Genomic DNA, 13,840 nt, shown 5'->3' with positions numbered 1-13,840 from the left:
CCTCCATTCGTTTTTTGTACAGACCTAAAAATGTGAAAATTGTAACAACTAGACCCGGTCTCCCCTACAAAGGCGATCGCTACGAAATGTTTCTTTGAAAACATAGAATATTTTAGAATTCCGTAGATTTCTTATTTCATGTCGACATTTAATGAAACTTATACCATCTTCTTTTCGATCTAATGTTACTTGAAATCAGTTTGATCATGAAGTGAAATTTTATTTACAACAAACTGTTGTGTTCGACATAAACGACCATCAACACCAATTCTAAAAAACAACAACAGTGTATCTGAAATACGATGTATACTAAATTGTAATGTCTTGGTCCCAATAGAATGAAGAACGAGAGCCAGTCTTTAAAATTTTGAATAAAGTAGCAATACACAGACACTTATACAATAGTGTAATGTATTCATAAATTGAACTGAAAAAGGATAATATACTCAGTAGTTGGTAGTTAATATAAATTTGTTAGCTATGTGGTATGCATCTGTAATAATCATGTCCGAAAACAAATGTCATGTTTTCAAATGACTTTGGAAACATTCTCTTCTGAGGAGCTTTCTTCTCTCGAGATCTAGTCTGGAGTTTGAATATAGTTTGGATTTTCCCTTGATCCTAGCCTACAGGATGCTGACAGCACGTTCGGAAGAGTCAGCGGTACCTTCGTCTTCATTGGCAACCACGTTTCTGCCTATGTCGTCATGTTCGGGCAATTCGTATCGACCAGGATATCGCTTCATGATGACGTAAATGAAGGTCATGGTGAGTAGACAAGCGAATGTCATAGCGACGAGTAGGACCGGGACCCTAGTCATAAGGTCGGCTTCGGGTTGCGGAAGCGACAGAGCAATGACAGAGGTTGCCAGGAGGGCGTTCTGAGCACCCGTTTCTATGCAGATTGTGATGGCGGCGCGGTTTGAGAGACAAGACATTTTTGAAACAAGCAGACCGAGGACAGCTCCGATTACTGGCAGAAGGATGGCGCAAAGATAGACTTCGACCGGAGATATAACAAATGCGTAGTAGTATGCCCACACACTCGTAGCGAAACCAATGATAATGACGACGGCAGCCAGATGTTTGAGCAGGCGACGGAACCACTTTGTAGCCTTAGGATAACGCTGGGAGACATAAGTGCCCATAAAGAGTGGCACGACGAGGGTGATGAGCTGAAGGAAAATCTTGAGGAAGGGTATTCGGATGCTGCTATTACCGCTGGTGTAAGATCTGGCGTAGATGAAAAGATTTAGTGGCATGAGTCCTAGTGCGATCACGGTGGAGCAAAAAGTCATCGTCAGACTCAATATGAGATCGCAGTCGAGAAGGAGTGTGAAGACATTACTCAACCATCCTCCTGGACATGAGCCCACGATGATCAATGCTACAGCCGTGGGGGCGTCGAGTCTAAAGGCCCTGGCCAAAAGAGCCGCACAGCCGGGCATGATGATGAATTGGCAGAGAGCTCCGATAACAACGCCGAATGGTCTCTTTAGCTTTCCCCGTATCAGGTTCCATTCCAGCTTCACGCCCATGGTAACATAGTTCACCATTAGCCAGATCAACAGCACGTATGTGAAGATGTTCTGTAAGGGGTTGGTCTTTCGCTTCACTTTCACGACGAAGGGCTGAATATCGAATCTTGGATCGATCAAGCCAGTGTTCCCACGTACCGTAAATTGAATGGTATCGATACCAAGAGAAACTCCCCGAACGGGTATCGCTATAGTCTGCAAATCTGCAGGATCCAGTTGGAAAATATTTTGATCCAAGGTAAATATACGTGAATTACTGCTGGAAACCTCGACGGTGAGCGGCTCTGTCACTCCTGCCAGATTCACCTGCAAAATGTCGGTGTCTCCTTGTGAAAGTAACAAGAAGTGTTCCGGCAGGGTTGTATAGTTCAATTCAGCCGAACTGCCACCCGCCAACACAAGAAGCATAATTGTCTCAAGAATTATTTGCATGGAAGGCATGATGTTGGGATGTGTCGATCACCAGCTTGGTAGAATATCATTGAAATGAATAGCATAGAGGATATCGAAGTGCGATGCTTCCTTTGCCTAGTCCAACGTTAGTTATAACTCACCCTCCTGAGAGACTGTCGATGGCCGACTGTTGATGGCGACAATGACGTGTTATTCATGTTACACTGTCCTTCCCGTAGCTCAGTAATCTTCAACCAGAAGACATTGAAGATTTTTTTTTTTTTTGTCGGTGAATCGTACACTTAAGTACTCAATCACTCTCCTTAGGGCTTTAATACACTCCCTACCAATCCATGCAGGTCCTTGAAAAATGTAAAGAACTAACTTCCGCGGTAATGGGGAATCACAATCCTCAAGCCTCGAGATAATTTTGAAAGTTTAGTAGCAACAATATGTGCTTATAATTCTAAAGCGATTAGTAGAGGTTTATTCGGCTGGGATTTGTGATCGTGTTTGAAAATCTATATGTTGTTCTGTTCAAAAAGCAAATGAATGGCAGCTTGACAGGCCTATTATATCTTAATCTTTTAACCTGGGATTTCTATCCGTGCTTAGCGATATTTTCCATCAACATCTAAACGAAAACTGGAGACACGCGAATTTTAATAAAAAAAAACAGTGTCTGCAAAACGTGTGTGTGTGCTTGTGTGTGCGTGTGTGTGCATGTTTGTGTAAGTATTCTTTGTGTGTGAGTGTGTGTGTGTGTATGTGGGGGGTGTATGTGTCGATTCATCGAACGAATGGATCTCGATCATACTTTATCTTTTCCTAAATCATTCGAATTACAGTTGTAATAGAATGTATACAGCATATTCGAAATTATGGAATTAGGAAAGATGCAAAGGAAAACTGACGGTGACATTGATGTACCGTGCCTTATTGAATAGTCAAATGAAATACACTGCATATTATGTATGTATATATATATATATATATGTATATACACTGTATATATATATATATCATACATCAACCAATACATATTATATATCATATATACATGTAAATATATATTTGTATATATATAATGATACTTGACAATGACAATTCTTTCAGAATTGTCATTGTCGACCCTGAGGAAGATGAATGTATTCGTCGAAAATTTGGTCTGAATAAATAGCACTGTTGGACTGAAACGTATATTGCGGAGAACTGGTGTTGACATGTTTTGCTTTAAAAAAAAATACCAGAAGAAACGGATGATAATGCACATTTTCTGCCAATACTCGGCCTCCACCATTCTTCTTTGGACGTGAATTAATCATTATGATGACCGTCATTCCCCTGTAGACAGTTTATCCATCGGCGCGTCTAGGCATTTCTAACAGAGAATATTAGCCCTGTAAAATTGTATTAAATTATACATTTTTTAATTTCCAGATGAGTCGTCAAAGATCGTGTGGATGATGATTGTCACAGATTTGTCCACCTGCAACCCCTTCGAGTTAGTTGACACACCTATCCTGTCAGCACGTCACGCTGAAGTGAATTTACATTCTTCCAGCGTATGGAATGCATTTCAAAGTATGAAAGGTTTGATTAATGAATGTAAATGTTCAGTATGTGTTTCTTGTTTTTCTATTTCTTCAATTTTCCTAGATCGTGAAAACCCCTCTTCCTCTATGTACAATAATATTCGAAGATTCTCATGGCATGATGATGTATGGTCCTTAACGGACCGATCAGAATTATTAACCATGCTGGGTATTTATCTCACACTAACGCCTTATTTCAGAAAAATAAGATTTCAAAACTGATAGATTTGTTTGGTTATAATTTAGGTATTTTTATGTATAAATTTTCCTCAAAAGATCTTCCTGGTGTCTTTTTACAGATGTTCATAAGAAAAAATTCTGACCACCACTATCCAACTCGCCAGAGTGACGCTTATCACCTTCCACGAACTCGAACAGTTTTTGCTAAAAACACAATTATGTATACAGGTCCTAAATATTGGAATGATCTCCCAACAGAGGTTAAAAGCTGTCTGTCATTATCATCCTTTAAGCGTAAACTCAGACAGCATGTATTGAATAGCTACAACACACAAGTGCACTAAAATTCCTTTTTATTATGCTGATGGCTGCTCTGTTATACGATACTCGGTTGTTGCCATGTGAACAGACTCATGCATATACATTTTAGTTGCATGCTCTCTCAAATTCCTTGCCATCGGTGTTTTTCCTTCCACTTCTAGTAAGACCTTGGTCGTGTCGCATAATTTTCCCCTCCTTTCTTTCTTTCCTTTCTTTTATGCATCATGAATTATACACCTAGGTCGAGAGGGACATGGTGGGTAAAAACATCTTGTCCAAGGACGTATAAGCACTGGGCGGGAATCGAACTCGGGTCCTCCGACTGGGAGTCGGGAGTCTTTACCACTACAGGATTCCATGATCGACGAGAAAGTGATATCAAAACACACACAGACACACAGACACACACACACACACACACACACACACACACACGCACACACATACAAACACACAAACAAACAAACAAGACACCTTACGAAAGGGGGCTATAATCATAAAGGGATGAAGGGATGTACGTGTATTATCCCGTAACGAGATTGACTAATAATGGCGTATATCCTAGATCATGAATGCCGCGGCGCCCACATACTGTTATCCTCTAGTCGAAGGCACTGGCGTGTTTCGAATCTGTAGTAGTGTCAACGGAAGAGCTTGCACCGGGGTCGTCTCCAACAAGTGCGCCAGGGCCGTATACATACAAGCAGGACCACTCAGATATATAATATAATTCTTCTTACACACAGAGAAATTACGGTTCTAATTTGCACCCTAGAGGGTGCATATCGTTGTAACACCAGCGGCTCCATTTAGGGTTCTATTTTTGGGGGTGCTTATTTAGCACCCTATATTTAACACCATATATGGTGCATATTTGCACCCCTCCATTGGGTTCCCTTTCTGCACCCAATAGGGTTCATATCGTTGTAACACCAGCGGCTCCATTTAGGGTTCTATTTTTTGGGGTGCATATTTGCACCCCTCCATTGGGTTCCCTTTCTGCACCCCATAGGGTGAACAAAAATTCAGGTGCAAATTTGCACCCTTTCTGGTTCATATCGTTGTAACACCAGCGGCTCCATTTAGGGTTCTATTTTTGGGGGTTCTTATTTAGCACCCTATATTCAACACCCAAAAAGGTGCAAATATAGACCTCTATACAGGGTTCCTCTTCTACACCTCATACCTGCACCCATTATGGTTCATACTGTTATTGTTGTAATTTTGCACCCTATGGGGTGATAAAGTCACCGCAATATAGGATGCAATACAATTTGCACACGTCTCTATATAGGGTTACCTTTCTGCACCCCATATGGTGAAAATTATAACCTTTTTGTTAAAACCAAAATAATTATATACTGGATGCCTTCACTAACTTCACAAACAATTACCTAAGGTCTACTGGATGCCTTCACTGACTTCACAATTAACTAAGGTAACACTCCAGACATGAAGCAAAATAGCATGCATACAGTAGATTTACACACAGTTTCTCAGTCAATTAAATCCACAATCTTTCGAAAACTGAAGTCAGAGACTTCAATTCAACAACAAATAGAACATAAACATGAATACAGTGCATACTTACATATAGATTATTAACATTTTAATATATGTCTCATGGAAGAGGGACAAGTTAACAGCGATTTTCTTTTTCATGGTTTACTTTAAATTGAACATGAAATATACATTGTATTTCTACAAATTCTAATACGAGATGCATATTTTGTCATAAAAAGGGCAATGTAAATCAAAAATGTATGAAATTTGGTCAGTGCATTGAATAAGAAAAATAATATTCGTTCTTTCCATCACATGATTACCTTTTCTTCTTTTAAAGGAAGTTACCACATTGACAAAAAGCACTAATTCTTTTTATTCAAAAAATCCCTGAAGCTTGCGCAGAGTAATAGTAAACTATGTGACAAATATCTTTCACATTGTCCTTCTACTTCTAGAATGGATCATAGATATGCACCTTGAATTTACCGGTACATCTTACGGTAATCAAAAGCACCTTTATGACGCTCTTAGACATTAACAGCGATATGTCAACTCTGATTTCTGGTACACAAGTTATTGCCAAAACAATGAAGGGTATGGCAAAGTTCTGTCATATATATTTGAAACTCACTACTTGTACTGACATATTCTATCCAATTCCAAGCTTGAGAGCTTGCAAATGTGCCCCATTATACAATTAGTATACTTCACATTTTGTTTTTCATATATAATTACACCAATGATAGGAAAGGTGAAAAAAAGAATGAAAAAATGAAGAATGCACATCTAAATTTGGTTACTTTTTTATGCACACAGCTAAAGATATGTCCCAGCTATAAATCTTGGGCAGAATAGCACATCTGAAAACACTTTTCATTGCATCAAATTAACAGTAACAATTCCACAGAAAATGTTAACTCAGAAAGGGAAAATAAGGTTAACCAATCAGTGGTATTACAAACTGGACATAAAGAGGAAGGAATATGTCTTGTGAGACAAGTTTAAAAACAAATTTTTTGATACATTGTGGTTTTTTTTTTTTCAAGCGATGGAAACAAGAAGCACATTGTACTCAGTAGACCATAAATATAATTACACAATGTATGCAGTTTAGCCCCAACATTCAAAATATTGTAAAGAGCAGTCGATTTTTCACATTCATAAAGCAGGTATTGGTATTGGCACCATCACAAGCATAATGATCAGGAGCAAAATATATTATTATTACTATTATTATTATTATCATCATTATTATCATTATTACTATTACCATTAATATTTTACAGATTTATGATCATGCATGAGAAATACCTCAAGTGTTGATGTATACAGTCTCACAACTCTTCCAATCATTTTAACACTTAATTTTCACCAAACCTTACACAAATATATCAGCACTTTATACAACCTACTTAAAGAAAGCTTAAAATTATAATCAGAGTTAGAGGGCAAGTCCACCTTCATATAGACCTACATGTGGATTGAGTGAATGCGCTGCAATAAGCCAGTCCGGAGATAGCTCATGTGCACAAAGGTACAAATGACCTTTCATTTTTCTCAGTTGGTTAGGCACTTCACTCAACTCAAAGTGACATAATGCAGCAGCTTGCCCACCATAGCCATTTATGGAACTCATATTCAAAGAAAGAATGAACCTAACCAGTGTAGATGAAGTGACCAGTATGGTTCGTCAATCAACACTTAGGGAATCATCTATTTTATCAAGTGCTGTTTTGAATATGTTAACAAACTTTTTTTGTGTGTTAACATTGCCAAATACCAGGCTTGCTGTCAAGTGGATGTACTGGCAGGCACCATTTATAAGGATTCCATGAATAATCCTAGCATTACAGATGCTTATCTCAGTGAAATTAAAAAAACAACCTGTCTCTCGGTACAAATAACCTTTTTTTCGCACATGCTCAAACTGGTACCCCGAACTGGCTTATACGATTAGAACACATCAGTAAAAAAATTGAAAAGCGGACATTCAATTCAAAAGTTAATAATCTTTAAATCATTTGTGCAGTCGCATGCGTAGAACAATTCAAGGAAAACCTAAAGAGAATTTCACATTTCTTTTCTCTTAGGAAAAACATGCACATTTCCTCGACAAGTCACGGACGTAAGGGCAATGATAATAGTTTCTGCCTTCTTAAAGAGTGAAGTCCAGTGTTCTTTTATATGCAAAAAAAAGTAGATATGATATGTTGAGTTTTCTCAGGTTTTGGAACAAAGTCTATTTTTCAATCCTTATATTATACATAAAGGGTTTGTGAGAAAATCATGCTTTTGTCAAGTGTCACAAAGCTACTCCACTTATGACATTGCATTGCCAGAGATTGCCCAAAATTGACATACATTGTGTGGCTGTCTACTACAAAAAACATCAGGCGACTTATTTTTTTTTGTTCTCTACTTAAACAATCAATTCAAAGTGTGCAGGTGTTGTTGAAGCACTGAGGCTATCGATGGTGAAGAAATATCTAAAATATGAACAATACAAACTAACCCCATGTAGTATGAAATATAATGGAAAGCATACTTTGAGTATTTTATATCCATTAGCAGATTCATATTTTCATCCATAATCCACCCTCCCCCCCCCCAAAAAAAAAGAAGATAAAAGTGAATAGAAGTCAAGTTCTCTTAAGTTCGTTCTCTTGTATTTTTCTATTATATATTTCTTTAGAGTATTCTTGTAAATATTCAAGGCCACTGCATTCTAAGAAAGGGAATAACCTGACAACAGTTTAAAAGACAGAATAAATAGTTATCATTATCTATGAAATTAAACATTTTCACATACATTTTACAAAAGAAAAAATGCTAATCTTCATTTCATGGAGTGGCTTCATGCTCACCCTCGGCTAAAAACAGGGAGTTGATTACTTTCTGGATTAAAATGGAAAGATGTTTCTAGAGCCGTGGTGTTTAGCAATTCTAATGGGGGGGGGGGGGGGGGGAGGGGGGAGATTCAATGTGACCCATCTCAAATTTTATATGGTTTAAACATACATGACATATTATAGGAGTCTCATTATTATGCCTCCGCCCTGAATGGTGCCGGAGACATATGTTTTCTGGTTGCCTGTCTGTCTCCCGGTCTGTACGGATGTATCTACGGAAAAATTGATGGGCTTTCATCAAACCTGGTTCAGGGATACTACATGATGCTGATGATCTTATTGGCTTTTGGACTATATCTGCTAAAAGTCAAAAAAATTTGAAAATAACTTTTTTGCTACTTCTCTTGTCAGGGAAATCGGTGTACTCGTGTGTACTGGTTGGTTGGCACATTCAGTTGGGTACAGCAAGGTTTCATCCTCTGCTTTCACAGGAAAGCCGACTCCCAACTTCTTGTTCTCGTAGTCAAGGTATATCTGCTCCTCTGCTTCAGCAACCTGCAGCTTGGTCTCATAGCTAATCTCATCTTACGCTGCATAAGTCGAAACTCCTCGAGCTCTAGTTTTTGATGCGTTTCTATAGCAGCTGCTTCAGCTGCCAAATAGTATGCCCTTCAGGCCATCACTCTCAGAAGAACTGGCATGGCTTCCACACTGACTCAACGAGGAACCAGGATTGACATCCTGAACATCTTCCATCTCCAGCTCTGGCATCCTATATGGCTCACCAGTCTCTCGAGGTTGACCTGCATCACTCATCCTGAAGACCATTATTGAACTTGATGCATAGTGAACTCGATGATAAATAATCAATCAAACACAGGTCCCTTTGGCCCAGTATGAGACCAAGCTAACACCATGCATCAGCATGGATCAGCAAGGTTCAACCTGTAATTGAATAAAACAAAGTTCAACATACAATCAATATTGGGATAGGCCTACATGTATCTACCTGCTAAAGTATGGGATCAAGTGGTTGTACTTCTGAAGTGATTTACCGTTTACATTACATACCTTGTTTGTGTGACTTATTTTATGTCATGTCTAGCACATGCAACTTCTCCAGTGGATATTATCTAAATTCACATATCGTGTATCATTGCTTATGCTCTGTGACTATGGCATTGCTAATTTATAACACACATTCTAGTTTCATTGATAGACAACAAGGAGTTAAGGCCAACCTAAATTTTCTGACTTCAATCTTCATACATGTCTTAAATTCTCCTAAATGAACCAGGAACACTATTTTTCTTCATTAGGCACACCATACATGCATACATCGTTCTTTCTGTCAACTTCACAGAAACCAATATCCAACTGAGCCTCAACTCGGCTCAAACGTAATAATTCCCATTAACGAAAATGATGCGACTATATCCGGTCACCTATTTACGTACATACCTTGGTAACTGCGTCCAGCAGCCCCATACGCATAGCGTAATTACGCTATGCGTTTGGGGCTGTTGGTCGTAGTTAGTACCTTGGTTGAGGCTTTCCGTATTACCGTGCACTTTCATTGACTTATTCGCTATGCTTTACTGTAGGTATGATCGCACTTCTGACATGTTAGTACACATGTACCTCGATACAACTCTTTCGCATCAGTTTTCACCACTCAGCATTCTATGAGCATAATTCACACATATCATCATCGATTACTGTGAAATATTTTCAACGGAATTACAGTACAATTATCTACTCACAACGTTTGGCTCATCAAAAAGATTAATTCATCACCCCAACCTCACGGTCGTCTGTCCGTTCCAAACGAGGAACTTTAGTAGTATGCACGTACGTATACCGCGCGACCTACGGCGTGGCGTGCGCATGCAATTTTAGCTTTGCCATTGACCAAGTGCTCAACGGTCCACGCGTGCACGCATAATACGTGTACTTGTACTCGTTTGCTTTCTCTCTATGATAACGTCATTGAAATGATATTCTTGATCCCGGTGCGAGAAGAAAAAACAAATGTTTAATTCAAGTAGTAATTTTTTGAGTACAGTATTACTGATGACACTGTTAATCTTTAACAACGTGTAGTCATATTTTCAAATAAAAATATACGATAATATCCAAAAATAGTGTGGCATTTTAAGCAAACACCATTCAACACCCACATGTCAGCTTTCGGGAAAGACTATGGAATGGTTCCAAATTCGAACCCTTAAGACTTGGATCCCTTTAGGGTTCGGATTTGCACCCCTACATCCATCCCGAACCCTATAAGGTGCCACGTAGTTAGATTTGCTCGTAGGGTGAAAATAAGAACCCTTATAGAACCCTAATTTCTCTGTGTGTAATAAGGCAAGGGCACTGAACTCCACGGCGAGGCATGCATTAATAATTCTAATCAATAACCTATGGAGGGTGTCATGGCTACTCCCAAAAGGGACTCTACCTCGGGCTAGAGTCTCTTTATGAGTAGGCCCTATAGATGGAAGAAAAATGTTCGAGCGATTTCGCCGTTAGGCTTTGTCGTTGAGGAGCGCGATCAGCAATACTATCGAATGAACGTTGAAAACTTTATAAAATGATATATACATGATTAAAATGCTGGTACTAGGTCCTATATAAAACCAGCTCTATAGTGTATAAGGTGAACTGTCAGGCCCAGTGGGGAACAGATCCAGGGACCTCTATTACGGTTCATGGAGGGTTAAGGGTGAACTTGTTAGGCAAGTGGTATTGCAATGGAATATGCATGCTACATTACCGGAATGTGACAGTCTCCTACATCATCATCCTTGTTCAGTGTGATTTCTTTGGGGGCTTTCATTATATATGATTCGTCTGCTCTCGGAACACAATAAATTCTACAGGTCTCTTCATGGCACTATGATTTATGTGCTACGTAATGTAAAAGATTATGTAAATGATTTTGATTGGGAATGTCGATCCCTTTAAGCAGACGCCACTCTGTCCCGGAATTGAACGAAGATAGACAAGAAATAAAAGAAATAGTTCTAATCCGGCAGCTAATCGTATTAGAAGACATGGAGTCATTCATGAGAGCATCTTAAGCTACCATACTACCACAGGTGGATTTTCAGACTTCAGCAGCCATCTCCTGACCGGATGCAAAACCTTCATTGTGTTCCCTTCGTACGTCCTTCGAGTAAGCTTCTTAATAACGATCATCTTCGTGTAGTCTTCTTGCATCGTGTGTGTGTCATCTTGTTTCGGCTATTGATTGAGTTTTTTTTTTTTTTTTTTGGTTGTTGTTGTTGTTTTTACCATGTTACCCGGGTCAACGTCCCACGAATTGAAAATTCCATATTTGTATATAGCCATTTTGTGTTAACTTCGCCATCTGGACTATGTGATGCTACCATTTATAACCACACAAGATTTTTCCAGCACACAAGCATTTCAACTTCCCTCATACTATTTCATTAATCTCCATTCAAACATGATCATAAAGAAACAAAATTCAATTTGGTATTGATGTACATCGTAACAAAAAATAAATTTTCCGCAATAGGAAATATAAGATTATCAAGGTAATGACTGAAAGGCACATTTCATCTTTCATTGAAATGAAAATGAAATCTGATCTTTTGAATTTCAGCAAAGAGCCATTTCAGAAGTGCAGCTGATGACGAAGATACATAAAATTCAGTTTAGATAATGCATCCTTTTAAAGTAAATACATTTTCCAATAATTGTAAGGTTTCTTTGCTTCCAGCATCCGGGTTTGTTTGTTTGTTGTTGTTGTTATATTTTCTGACTTTACTAAACATTCCTTGTGATAAAATTCATCACGCCTTTTCCTATCTAATGAAAAAAAAATAATCCCTAAAAAATCTGTATATTTGTCACTACACTCCTGAATTGCAACCGTGCTATATTATCAGTATTTTCGACGAACTCATTTCATTCGTCCCATTTTGAAACATCCGGACCCCCATTTATTAAATATCTATTTATCAGTAATCAGTATAAATCATCTTTATCCAAGAGGAGAATGAAGGACCAACTCCAAAAAACTTTAATACACGTAATGAAAAAGGAAAGCGAAACCGACGTTTTCTCAAAGACTACACGTGAACGAGCCAACACACACACACACACACACACACACACACACACACACACACATGTACACATAAAGGTTCAGGACTGACTCCGTTTTCAATGTAACAGTTCTTCTTTATTTTCTGTTGTTACAGGCGCCACGTCTCTTCGTTCGACGCAATTTGTTCGACGTAATTTGTTCTTTGGCAAATATAAATCATTCGATCGCCTTGTTGGATAATTGTGAACGGATTGATTTCTTCGAAGCATTGGTTCAAATGTATTTGGGAGAGTGTTTTTGTTACAATTGTATATAAATTTTCCTAAATTGAAAAGATACAAATCTTCAATTTTCAATATTTTGTGCTAAAAAAGGGCGGGTCAGTATGTAACAAAAATCCAGTATGACATATGATACGGAGTGATTTCTTTTGTAGTAAAAGTAGTTTATCTAAGAGTATTTATTATGTATTTCTCCACTCGAAAAAACCATAATCAAGATATGGCAATATTAGGGATGAATATAATGTGAGCAGGGACGATAAAGGAAAGCAAAATGTATGCTTATTATTATTATACCAATGCTACGTGAAATAGTTTTACATATACGGTTTGTACTCTCAATATAAAATTTCGATGAAAGCTTATTATGGACTGTTATTCCAAGAAATTTTGCATGGGAAACATTTTCGAGTGGAGTACCATGAAAGCCATTATCAACAGTAATGTAGAATTGCTAAAAGCATATAATCATCCTTTTTTGAAGATTGACAGATAACTTAATATTTGCTCTTATCCATTAGGCAATATTTTCTAACTCTCAATTTATTGTATTTATTGCGTTGTATTGTATTGCAGATGTAGATGTTGTTGTTTTACTGTAGATGTTAATTGATGATTAAGTGAATTCATTTCTTTATTTCGTTTTCATACATGAAAGTACAAAGCCAATTGAACAAAATTATGGAATTGTTTGATTCTAAAAGTGGAAACAGATAAGTGATTAACTGAAGTCTATGAAAGTATTCTATGTTAATACAAAATGAAGACGGGCAGGTGTTATTTTTTGTATACACATCAAGCTAGAAAATTTCATGCACCTGCAGTTAAAAAAAAACACAAAAAATTAAGCAACTCTAAATGTAGGGACTGAGAGAAATCCAGGAGACAATGATCACAAGCACACGCTTGACGAGGATAGTGGCCCTATGTTTGCATTGCCTCCATACTTGTTCAAACAAAATTGATTAAAGTGATGCTTTGGTCAATGATTTAACGACTGCTCTTTGACATTCTAACGGAAATGTTATCAAATGATGACGTTTACTTATGGTTCGTGCATTGATAAATAGAAGACTTATTAAATCAAAGAAAGATAAAC

General features: G+C 37.9%; 1 protein-coding gene across 1 annotated transcript; it reads right to left on the bottom strand.

Annotated features, from left to right (window-relative positions):
- Positions 1–626: 626 nt before the first annotated feature.
- On the bottom strand, positions 627–1,946 carry LOC139735809 (ileal sodium/bile acid cotransporter-like). The gene has a single exon (XM_071646561.1). The coding sequence runs from the start codon at positions 1,944–1,946 to the stop codon at positions 627–629; it is 1,320 nt and encodes a 439-aa protein (XP_071502662.1).
- Between the last annotated feature and the right edge of the window lie 11,894 nt (positions 1,947–13,840).

Source organism: Diadema antillarum, unplaced genomic scaffold (genome assembly GCF_040938485.1).
Source record: "Diadema antillarum isolate AM-2024a unplaced genomic scaffold, OU_Dant_1.0 scf00000028, whole genome shotgun sequence".
Lineage (NCBI taxonomy): Eukaryota > Metazoa > Echinodermata > Echinoidea > Diadematoida > Diadematidae > Diadema > Diadema antillarum.
The sequence above is the reverse complement of the archived record's forward strand: the minus strand, read 5'-3'. Positions and strand labels throughout refer to the sequence as shown.